Source organism: Dermacentor albipictus, chromosome 2, assembly GCF_038994185.2.
Source record: "Dermacentor albipictus isolate Rhodes 1998 colony chromosome 2, USDA_Dalb.pri_finalv2, whole genome shotgun sequence".
Taxonomy (NCBI): Eukaryota; Metazoa; Arthropoda; class Arachnida; order Ixodida; family Ixodidae; genus Dermacentor; species Dermacentor albipictus.
This window is the reverse complement of record NC_091822.1, coordinates 61,437,407-61,449,042: the sequence shown is the minus strand read 5'-3', so window position 1 is coordinate 61,449,042 and position 11,636 is coordinate 61,437,407. Positions and strand designations below refer to the sequence as shown.

The following is an 11,636-nucleotide window of genomic DNA, read 5'->3' as shown; positions in this document are numbered from 1 at the left end:
AACCGCTCGACAGTGTGGTATCAGTAATGAACAGCGACATCATAATTAAATTGAATTCTAGTCGGCACTACGGCTTGCATCATTGTGCCAAAAACCACGTGCTGACCGTGTGCCGAAATTCCTGCCTGATCGATCGTGGTTCTGGCATGTGAAACCCCAGAATGTTATTTAGTTTCAACTTTTATTATTATTATTATTTGTTTTGCACACATGTACACAGGTAACAGGAACTTTGACTACACTACAAAACAAGCACGACGAGAGGATGAATGGTCCTCCGCGTTGGTGCTGTCTTTCTTGAAACGGACAGCAGGCGCCATACGTTGTTTGAAGTCATTAGGAACAGGGCCCGTATTCGTGAAAAGCTCTTACGATAAAATTCTCCGTGAGTAAAAAAATTACGCCAATCATGATGCTGGACATTATATTAGCGAATGTGGCCAGACAGTGTCACCTATGCCTTACGAATGAATGGCTTTCTCAATTCAGCCCCTGAATTCTTATTAGCGACAGCGCTCCCGAGCGACTTACCGGCCAGGACCCCTACTGTGAAGACGAGGAACAGCGTGGAAGTCGCAAAGAGTGACACGCCGAATCCAACCGCCATCATAACGCCGCCAAGAATAAGTGTTAGGCGGACTCCGAAGCTTCCTATGAGAGCACCCGCCACAAGACCTGAACAGAGAGGGAAAAAAAATTCAATGCCTGGGTAAGTGAGAAAAAGAGTTTGAACATGAGATAAAAGCTGAGAGACCAGCGATCTAGCCTGCTAGGCAGCATTGCAGTGGGTGCGAAGGTAACCAAAAGTAGAGGGAGAAAACTAAGGAGATGATGATATGAAAATAAAGGCATCAGAAAGTAACCACCAACATGTACTACAGTCGTATATGGAGTTATGTATGTCTCAAAAAACCACAACGACCTTCATTGTTTGGCCCGGCGAGTATCTCGGCGCGGTACGCACTCGGAAAACTGAGGGAGGACAAATCTGTGTCTTGCCTCAATTCTTTTCGTGAGTTCCGTCTGAGCTTCAACGACGAGCATACAGGGTGCCCCAGCTATCATGCATCAATACACTCTAAAAACTAGGAAGGGTATCGCGGGAGTGAAGCGGCCGGTTCACTCTTCAAGGCGTCGTTTTACTCTCGCAAAATGTCGAGGAGAGTGAAATGCATTGTTCACTCTGTCACCAAGGAGAGAGTGAAATGTGCTTTTCACTCTCCCCTTTAGAGAGAGAGAGTAGAACTACTCTTGCGGCAATAGAGAACAAAACGTAGCGTAATCTTCTGCTTCAACTGTAGGTGGCTGGCCCCGAACATGGCAATGTATCATTCATGCACGCTGAGCAAAGAACACATCGTTTTGCTTCTAAGATGATGATGCTGTGTGGTGTTTCGTGGCGCAAGGGCTAGGTTTGGCCAAAGAGCGCCATGACAAGTGGTAATGTTAACGATGTATTATGGAAGATGTGACTTGGCTGTAAAGTGGCCTAAAAATAGTCGCTGTAAAGTGCGTAAAATCTACGTGCTATAACATTATGGCGATGACTAATGACGAATACTATGAACATTAAAATCCATCGTAAAGGAATGATGCATTGTTTAAACTATGCGAGATGTTAAATTGCTTACAGCACTACTGCCTCGCCAGAGCCCTTGAACCACAAGGGCCTAGAGGCATGTGCTATTCAAAATAATTATCGCAGCGGCATCCTCTGAAGAGAGGAAGCGCTACGAACGTGTGGGGCTAATAATATGCAACACAACATCTTTCAAAAAACCTAGGACGGCGTTGGTGTCAAAGAGTGGTTCTGGGCCAAGTAACATAACAGGATGAAGGGGGATGTGGTGCCGGTATGCTAAGAGAAAATGTTTTTTTCTTTCGGATTCGGCTTCCCGACACTCCAGTAGGACGTGGAGGACGGTCAGCCTCTCCCCGCATCTACCACAGGTTGGAGGCTCATTTCCCGTGTGTAAGAAGTTATGTGTGCCAAAAGTGTGTCCTATTCTTAGACGGCAGAATAGGACATCTGTCCGGCGGGATTTTGTTACAGGAGGCCAGCAACCTAATTGTGGCTTTATTACATGCAGTTGCTTCTAAGAGAACAGGCCGCCGCAGTTCAAAGGAACGCGTAGCGAGCGCTCTACTTTTTCACTCGGATTTGCTCCACCGCGCGCGCGCGCTCAAGATCGCGGAACAACACAGCACCGGAGAAAGGTGATCCGTACATCGAGCTGCACCGCCGCCGCGAAGGCCAGCCAACGGAGATCGTATGTCAGCCATCTCGCGTCGCTACGAAAACACGACAGTCGTTCGTCATGCCTTGGATATACCAGCAAATCCTCCACGGTAAGTGAATTCCAACTTAGGTGCACATCCTCCGTATATGTCATGCTATCGCCAGGAAGTCGTCGCTGCGCTTAGCCGACGCGATTGACAAAGGACTAGGCATACGCGCTGTGTCTCTCCATGTCAATCGAAAAAGCCAGTCGTCGCGATAACTGCATGTGATTTTATCACGTTGCCGTTGTCCGTAAGAGCTTTAAAGATCGCAAACGCTGCCAGAACTATGGTATGTTCAATAAGACGCCAGGCGAGAGGATGCTTAAAATGGTTCGTTCACCAGCCCGTGATTCCGAGCCTATGCGGAGCGTGATTAGCGTGCGTTTTGTGTGTTTGAATTTATTCAGTTTAGCAGTCTACTGTGTACGGAACGCTGTTGAACTAAGGAATCACATAACAGAAGGCGTCATTTTGCTGGCAGCATGCTTTTTTTATAAATAAACCGCGCGCTTGACGGTGTCTCGCGCAGGGGGAATCTGCGACCACTGAAGTTACGTGCAGCACCAGTGCTAGTTAGAAACTTTGCCGCAGGCATTCAGCTGCATGCTGCAAGAGGTCAGTTGGGCGCGTTATCTTGAACTTACTGAAAACGCATGAGGAATCCATGTTTTATGCTGAAAAGAGTATGAACCCCATATAAGCGATCTTGCGCGCGGCAGCTACAAGCGACGCGATGGCGATGGCTGTCGCGTTCGCTCGTCGCCTACAAGTCGTACTCCGTGCGAGCGACGATATTGAGCGACGCCTCCCCGGTGTTGCCGGCATGAGGGCTGCAATCACGCGTGACGCGTGCTTTAGTAATTTACGTTGATGTATTTTACTAAAAAAAAGTAGCATAAAATATTTCCGGAGGTCTTGCCGTTGGTTCTTATCCTTGCACGTATAAAAATTGAATCATTTGCTCGTTCCGCGCTACAATCGGTAGTATATGAGCGATGTACATGTACATCTAGTTCCGGCTTCGTGCTATTGGCTAGTCGCTCATAGCACTTTTGGGCGACGAGCGATGATTTCTAGATTTCCAGAACCGAGCCATCTGTTCAAGCGACGGCCTGTTTTGTCTCTCGTCGCCGTCACGCACTAAATCGCTCTCACAGTGTTTATCCCTAAGACTGAACTGTTTTTGCTGATGTATTGAAATGGTGTGATTATAGGTAGGTCTGGTTTTGTCTCCTGTTGCGGTTTTCGTGCATGGTGCGAAACTGAAAGGATGCTTATGTCTACGAACTCGGTGAATTGTCGAGCAGCTAGTTGCATCGGCATCGAATATAACGGCCGCTGTGTGGAATTACGATTGCAAGGGCGCTTCTTTGCATACGCTTATTGTTTTGGACATGCCTGTGCATTTGCTAATATGAGTTGGCGTGTCAGAGTTATGTCATATAAATAGCTAAATCAGCCTTCCTTTGGGGGTTACAAGCGTAATGAGTGCATTTCGCTATTGCATGGCAGATCAAAATGTGTTTATCGCTTGAATATTTTTAGTAGAGAAATAAAATATCAAAATAAAATGTTGCTTTAATTCCGTGTTACCAGTCTGTCGTACACAGAACAATAGGTTGGTGTAATAAACCAATAACTGTGGTTTAACTGCAACATTTACATGCCTTCAAGAATCTAAAATGCTAGATTTCAAAGTGCAGCAGTAGTCGGGTCTGTCAAAAATGAACTCCATTGTGCACCTCATACATGAAAATAAGTTCATGCCTTTTAGTAAGCTTAGGTGCAGGCCGCAGTGAACTTTCTTGTTAGTATTGAAATGTGGGTAAGCTTGCCATAACAAGCCTCGTTGCCCTTTTTTATAGGCACATCCATATATCCATTGAACTGAAGGACAATATTTTCATCCCTACTGAGCATCATGTTTGCAGCTATAATCCTCAAATTATGGCTTCAGCAGTGGCACAACCAGGGATGGTGCGGGGGGCACACTGGGCACGTGCTTAGGATGTGTCACAAGCGGTGTTTGCAATACACCAGGCTCATGACAGACCTATGATGTCTGAAAATGACCAATATTCTATTCATTAGCAGGAGTATTCTAACATTCGTGCCGAACGAGGATGAACTGTCCGTTATTTCTTTTTTGTGTAAATCTAAAATTGAACTTAATTTAGCAGTTGACTGTTGCAGTCATTTGGATGTTTTGCATGCATTTCACTAAAAAGACTAAGAGCTAAGACTTTCTTTTATTGCCATGGCCTTGACTGTCTTGATGTTGTTTTGCACCGAGCCCTTGTGTTGACTTTTGCATATGATATTTTTCAGGCACCCGCTATATATAACTCAAGAAGGCAGCTGCAAGGACTCGAGGATGTGAAAGAGCCAGTGCAGCGCGACTTCACGTAGTGCAGAGGAACCAATGCCAAAAAATCAAAATACATTGCCATGCAATTTGGACAAGAAAACTAGTATGTGGGTATATTGGGTGTGCCATTTGACCAAATGTAACCAAAATCAAGATACAGTATGTTACACCAAGATGAAAATTCTCACGTACTCCAGGCAGTCATCTTAACATGGTATATTTATGTAATGTCTCCGATTGGAAAGTCAAAGCAAGTATGTTCTCTGGAGACAAAAACATAGCAGCAAGCTTCATTGAAAAGTTGGAAATGTGTTTTAAAAAAGCTGATTAGTTCTGAGAAGTGACTGCTTTTTGTCTTGCCTCTCAACAGATACATCCATGTGATAAAAAAATAGTGGTACAATGAAATTGCATATTTGCTTAGTGACATGATACATACTTGCAATGAGCACGGTGCCTGTGTTTACTATAAAAAGCAACAGCCCATGCTTGGTTAGGTAAGGCACACTTCAACATGCAGGCATGGGTGATTGGCGCTTTTTTTATTTTTGTGTCGTAAGGTTTATTGACGTGCGTATAAGTGCAATGGCACGCAGTATGGCTAGTACAAAAAAAGGGGGGGGGGCAGATATATGTAGCTCACTGTACACGACACAGGGCAAAGGAAATCCGTGTCCAGCAACCATGTTAAATGCCATGTACGTAAATTTTACAACGCTACTCATTCGAAGCGCGCACAGGTGCATACTGAAGAAAAGTTTTCCAGGGTACATAATTTAGTGCGTAATTTACACTAATTTTGCTCTAACCACAAGGCATAATAATTTGAATATACTGCACGGAAAAACCTAGAGCGAATTAAATTGTGTGTCAGCTTCGTGCGTATACATATAGTCTTTCCTATGCATTAGGTTTTTCGCGTAATGCATTACCAGTTGACAGCCTATCTTATGTGTACTCTGTTTACATTACAGTTGTTTATTAGTTTACTCATTTGTTTTGCAACTCATGAAATGCCGGTGTATATATATTTTCAACATTTGACATAACCCTGTATGTCTTGTAGCGACAACCCAGGACGTGCATTTCTCAGCACCCAGTCAACTGCCAGAAGTGACTCGAACACAGGCCACCAGTAAGTGGACATCAGTTGCAATTTCACATTATGCAGTTGGCTGCTGCCTTGTACTGAGGCTTTTTTTTAATCAGATGGTGGTGTCGTTCTAATGTACATTTTGACCACAAAGGTGCGATCATGTCTCACAGAGGCATATATGGTTGCTATTCTCTGCGAGGGACGTGTTCTCGTGTTCGTGAAGCATTTGTGGTTGGCAGTATTGTCGCCCAATGAGTCAGATATAAACACTGTAACTCGCCACTGCTGGGAAGTAGTTGCAAGAAACACAATATATTATGACGCTGTAAAGTTATTTCATTAATTCGAAGGAAAATTTTGCAGCAGGAAAAAAGATTGCTCTTCCAGGTAAACATGTCTTTTTCTCACAAGTTATTTAACCAAACCGTGGATGCGTGAAATTCATGACTTATGAATAGAGTTTAATTCATCCTTTAGTAATGCTTCTAAAAGAGACTAGAAATAGCATGTGACTACCTCTCCAATCAGCAGATCATACACTTACAGTCATAAGTGGTAGTTCCATGCAGTCTCGCACTCTATATAACCTTTCATTTCAGCAGCATTGGAACTGGCGGCTGCGTTTTCAGAAGGAGGAGTGCACTTGGCACTGTATATGTATGTGTGAATTCGGTTTTCTTTGTATGTGTTGGCTCAATGACACAAACAGTGCAAAAATCAGTTGTACCATGAGGCTGATAACGTCTTCTGCTGCTAGAAATGCGGCACTTCATATTTTATAGTTCTGCATGACATTTAAATCAAAGCTAGCACATAAGATGATCAAGAAAACTAACCGCTGTTATAGCTGTTTTCCTCAAAGAAAGCTTGTCCTTTATGGACTGTGTTAATCTGACCTCTCCACCGATGTTTCAGTAGTATTATCGCTTAGTGAGTGAGAGATTGGGGGCAATTAATCGTGTTAGTCTTTACGTGCTGTCCTAATTATGTGTATTTGTTCCAACAAAGTTGCCTAGATTACTTTATTGTGTAGTGTAAAGCTTATGAAACCATCAGCAACTAGTGAGTTGCTAACATGCATATGCATTTGTCACTATACAGGTGGCACTCGGCTGTACCACGGCAGTGCTGCGGAAATTGCCAGCACCAGCGGGTTTGCAACAGCTGTTTCACAGCATGTCGGTATGTGCTAATCTATAGTTTCGTTGGAATGAGTTAGTATTATAGACCACTGCTACTCTGTATTGTGACAGATCCATATAATAAGTGATGTAATGGGCACAGCCAAAACATGTGAATGTTTTACTATGCTACATAAAAAGGCTCTCCTTTTCGTCACTGGCGCAGGGGAGAAGAGCATGCAGGCACTCCTGAATGTACATATATTTCAAAACATGAGAGAGACGCACACACACACATATATATATATATATATATATATATATATATATATATATATATATATATATATATATATATATATATATATATATATATATATATATATATATACAATTAAACTAAAATCAGGGACATTCCATCTTTCATTTTGAATTGACTTGTACAGCGCAAAAATACAACACAGACCACAGAGAAGCCCGCATGTTAACAGGTATGATACACGCAATAATTCAACAGATTTGATACTTCAGGTGTGCTATTTTATGCAAGGGGGACGGGAAAGGGGATAAAACCAGAAAAAAGAGTGGAGTGGAAAATAAAGGAATCGTGCCAAAAAGCATGAGAAACATTGTGCAGCCAGGATCGCCAGCAGGACATCTGAAAAGCACTGATAAAATTACATACAGGGCAACCTTACCTATTGTTTGTTTCAATCAACTCAGACCACATGCAGCCATTACTGCAATCAAGTTGTTTCCTTATGTCATGAGGGAATGATGCGGGCCCAAAAAACTGTTTAGAGCTGAAGGATTATATTCCATGCTTGCCTCATTACCTGCTTTTTATCATATTATCAGCTGCTTATGTTAGGGACAAAAAGTAAGAGTATGAGCTTTTTCCTAATTCGCCATTCCACACAGCATGTCTTTGTGACTATATGTACATGCAGATGATCCATAGATGAAAAATATTCAGTACAGTAGAATCTCATTACAAGATACACTTGGTTGTAAGAGACATCTGAAAATGGTTTGGTTGGTCTGCCACATTAACAACACTGTACACAAGAGTCACCTTTGTTACTAACGACTTTTTAAGTATTCACTACTTCGAAGGGACACAACCCAGGCACATTCACTTCATGCACCTTGTGTGCTCCGAAGGGCGTAAAGATCACGCACTCCTCACACAGGTCAAGTGCGCATGTCTCTTTAGCATGAACTAGAAAAGGAGGGCAACGAGGACAGTGCAGGGCAGAAAGTGTCGACAGTTGAAGCTGACGAGCGTCTAAGAGCACCTCAAAGGCACTGCGAGCAACAAGGCTTGCAAAGTGAAGTGTTTAACTTCCAGAAGTTAGGGAGGAAGCTAACACAATCTACAGTCACTAAAAAGCTGTGAATGTCTTCTTTAAAGGGCCCCTAAACCACCGAGGTTGAAATTTAGTTGCGGTGTTGCAGTTGTACATGTTAAGGCAACGAACACGTAGCCACGAGAATTTTTCAATACGGTGCAGTAATAGTGGAGCTATGTGTTTGATTATCGAAAAGTAGTCCCCGCTCATTTTACTCTTTCATCTGGTACACGCCATCTGGACAGTATCGTCTTTTCCTTGCCTAGTACACCTCCAAATGTTACGGGACAGGCCATAACCAACGGGCTCTGTTCTGCCGCGCAGGCCCGTCATCCTGCGAGGGGTGGCGCTAATGACCTTGCCAATACAATGGAACTGTATGGTGACTCTAGTTAAAGAGCCTCGTAGGGAGACCCTTCTGTTGGCGTTTCTGTTCTTTGCCCCCATTGGCTTCCCACAATGGCATCGCGAGCAACGCGACGAGGAAGAAGCAGTGTGTATTTGCTTGCAGGCCTTGCCGGCAGTCGTACACTTTCGTTCGACCAATCGACAGCACGGGAAACTGGTGACATCATCAGAGACAGCCTGGTGATGTCAGGACAAACTGGGGGGTGCAGGATAGGTCCAGAGAGGCGCACGGGGTCGTTTACGTCATATTGTGGTGCTCCCACAGTGCTACGCACTGTGGCGTTTGGCATCGTCAATTGTGACGGCTTTCTGATTTTGATGCGCATGTTTACTTGAAATGTTCAAAAAATGTCAAGAAGTGGTTTAGGGGCCCTTTAAGCCACCCTGAGCAATTATTCCTTCAGATATATCTAAACATACTTTAGTGATGATGCATAATAAGGTGATCTAGTCTGGCTCCCCAGTGTTTTAAAATTTTTGGTTTCGAGAGACATGTTTCCCGTGCCTCTTGAGTATCTCTTCTAATGAGGCTTAACTGTAATGTACGCACACAATTGTGTAACTCCTCCTGCAAGTATTATTCCTTAAGCCTGGTCACTGATGTGCAAAGCTTGTGGTTAAGTTTTGATGTCCGTACTTTTTAGAGCTATGTTTATTAATTCAGGCTGTTCTTCTTGGTTCTTCGATGCAGGAGACATTGCCTACGAAATTATTGGCCCTGATGACGAGAGCCCTCAAGGGGCAAACGACATCTCTGTTGCAGAAGTGAGCCCGATACCACCTGAAGTTACCATGACAGGTGGCACGGCAGCAATAGATACAGAGAGGGCCATGTCTACTGCAGCTGCAACAGTGTACGAGGCAAGCAGCAGTGTGTCAGCATCAGCAGCAGTGTGAGAAGGAACCGCACCAGGCCTGGTAGAGCAACATGTGTGCTATCACTGTGACTTTTTTTGTAGTGCATACAACTCATTTGCTCAACATACAAAAGCTTTTCACCACGACTGTGAGCCAGTGTTCTTGTGCAGCAAGTGCAAGACTAAGTTAGGTGTTATAACACAGTACAAGCATCACTTTAAAATATGCAAACATATTACAGTTGTTGCCTCCCCAGACAGCCCACATAGCGACAACAACGTGGAACACATACATGGTGGGACACACCTCTTCTCCATTAGAAGATAGTAGAGACTGTCAGTGTTGTTGCTAGATTAACTGGTCTTTGTAGGCAACTAGAAGGACAACACAGGTGTCATAAGATTGTTGTTTATGTTGTTGTTGAAGAGGTAAAAAAGAAGTTTGATGCAGCTGAAGTGCCAACTGATATTGAGCAAATCAAAAACAACCACCTGAGAAAGCAACACTATCGAAATTTGGGTATCTATGTGCTGCCAACTCTGGTAAAGATGGCATAGGACAGAAGTGTGATGAAAATCACACAGACACTGCTGTTCCATCACTGGTCACAGTGAGCACTGACTTGTAGGGCAAGAGAGTCAACTGAAACGAACATTATGGCATAGTGTCATGCTCCCATGTGACCACTTTTCATGTTATTTTGCATGATACAGCTCAACCTCCAGAAACGACTGCAACTTGTCTGTAAAAAGCGTTCACAAAAAATTATTCACAACACTATTAACACAGTAGTATCTTCTTTTTTTGTGGGTTCGAGCTTCCCAGGTGTCCATTAATGCAAAAATTGCGGAAAAAAAAGAACATGTGTCGTACTTAAACCTTTTTAACAAGTACGAGGGGGACAGAACTTTTCTAGTCATGCATCTTCATCATACTATCAAGTTTTTAAATGCCTTTTATAATTATTATTACCACTTATATCTGAGTGCATTGTATGCATTTAGCAGGTGTAAAATCAGGTCAGTTAGATCAGATGCCTTATCTGCAAGAGAGCCCTATATTCAAGAAATTTGAATTAAAATAGGTACGTTACAGATGCAGTCTTTCAGCACTTTATTGTGTGTGGTTTAAGCATTGCTCAATACTTTTGTGGATGGCAGTTTCAACCGGCACAGCACTGAGCTTTGTCACGGTCACGTGTCTTCAAAGCGGTGTTTACCATTTGTGTTGATCTGTTTGTGTATTCATAGAGCAAGTTTTTAATTTATTTTTTCCGCATTCTTGTGCTTGCACTAAGCTTGTATAAGGCAGTTACAAAATGGGCGTCACTATAACTAACTTTTCTGTTGAGCTTACACTTGCAAATAATAGTGTTCAGATGGCCGCACTTCCATGTAGGTGCACCGATAGCTTTGGGTATGTTCTCATGTTTGTATAAATCTTATATAAGCTACTTACAAATTGTATGTCGCTAAGCATTGTGATATTCTTTAAAGAACTGCTTGGTTGGTTGTACACTTGTGAATTAGTATTGAGGCGGTGGTATTTCCATGTAGGCGCACTGCTAGCTTTCTGTGTGCTCATGTGTTTGTATTAAGCTTTTACGAGGGAGTTACAGCATGTACGTCACTAAGCGCTGTGATATTTTTAAAGAACTGCTTTGTTAGTTTTACACCTGTGAGTAATAGTACTCGGGTGGCACTAGTCGTGTGTAGGTACACAGGAACCATTTGTATACATTATGCTCATGTAAAGCAGTTACAAAATGTATGTCACTAATCACTGTGATATTTGTTGAAGAATTGCTGTGATGGTTTTACACATGTGAATAACAGTGGTCAGGACACAGTACTCACACAGTATGTCACAGTATGTATGGACACAGTATGTCATTATATTGTTGTGATTATTACTGTTTGGATGTTATTAAAATCTAATAACATTTTTTCTTGTATCTATTGAGGTATGGCAATTTGTCATGCAACCAAACTGAGGACCTGAACTTGTGCATACAAATAAACAGCTAATTTAAGAGTATACTGCTCATATTCTGCGAAACCAGTTTAACAAATCTTGTACTACAATGCTGGAAAAATTACAGAGCTGACAGGGATGTACAGAAAGAGTTCTGCACTGGCTGAAGGACTGCC

General features: G+C 42.8%; 1 protein-coding gene across 1 annotated transcript; it reads left to right on the top strand.

The window, feature by feature from the left end:
• Positions 1–2,256: 2,256 nt before the first annotated feature.
• Positions 2,257–11,340, top strand: LOC139055431 (uncharacterized). The gene is made up of 5 exons (XM_070532890.1): positions 2,257–2,349; positions 4,612–4,754; positions 5,718–5,786; positions 6,849–6,929; positions 9,320–11,340. The coding sequence occupies exons 2-5, from the start codon at positions 4,706–4,708 to the stop codon at positions 9,523–9,525; spliced, it is 405 nt and encodes a 134-aa protein (XP_070388991.1). The 5' UTR covers positions 2,257–2,349; positions 4,612–4,705; the 3' UTR covers positions 9,526–11,340.
• The last annotated feature ends 296 nt before the right edge of the window (positions 11,341–11,636 follow it).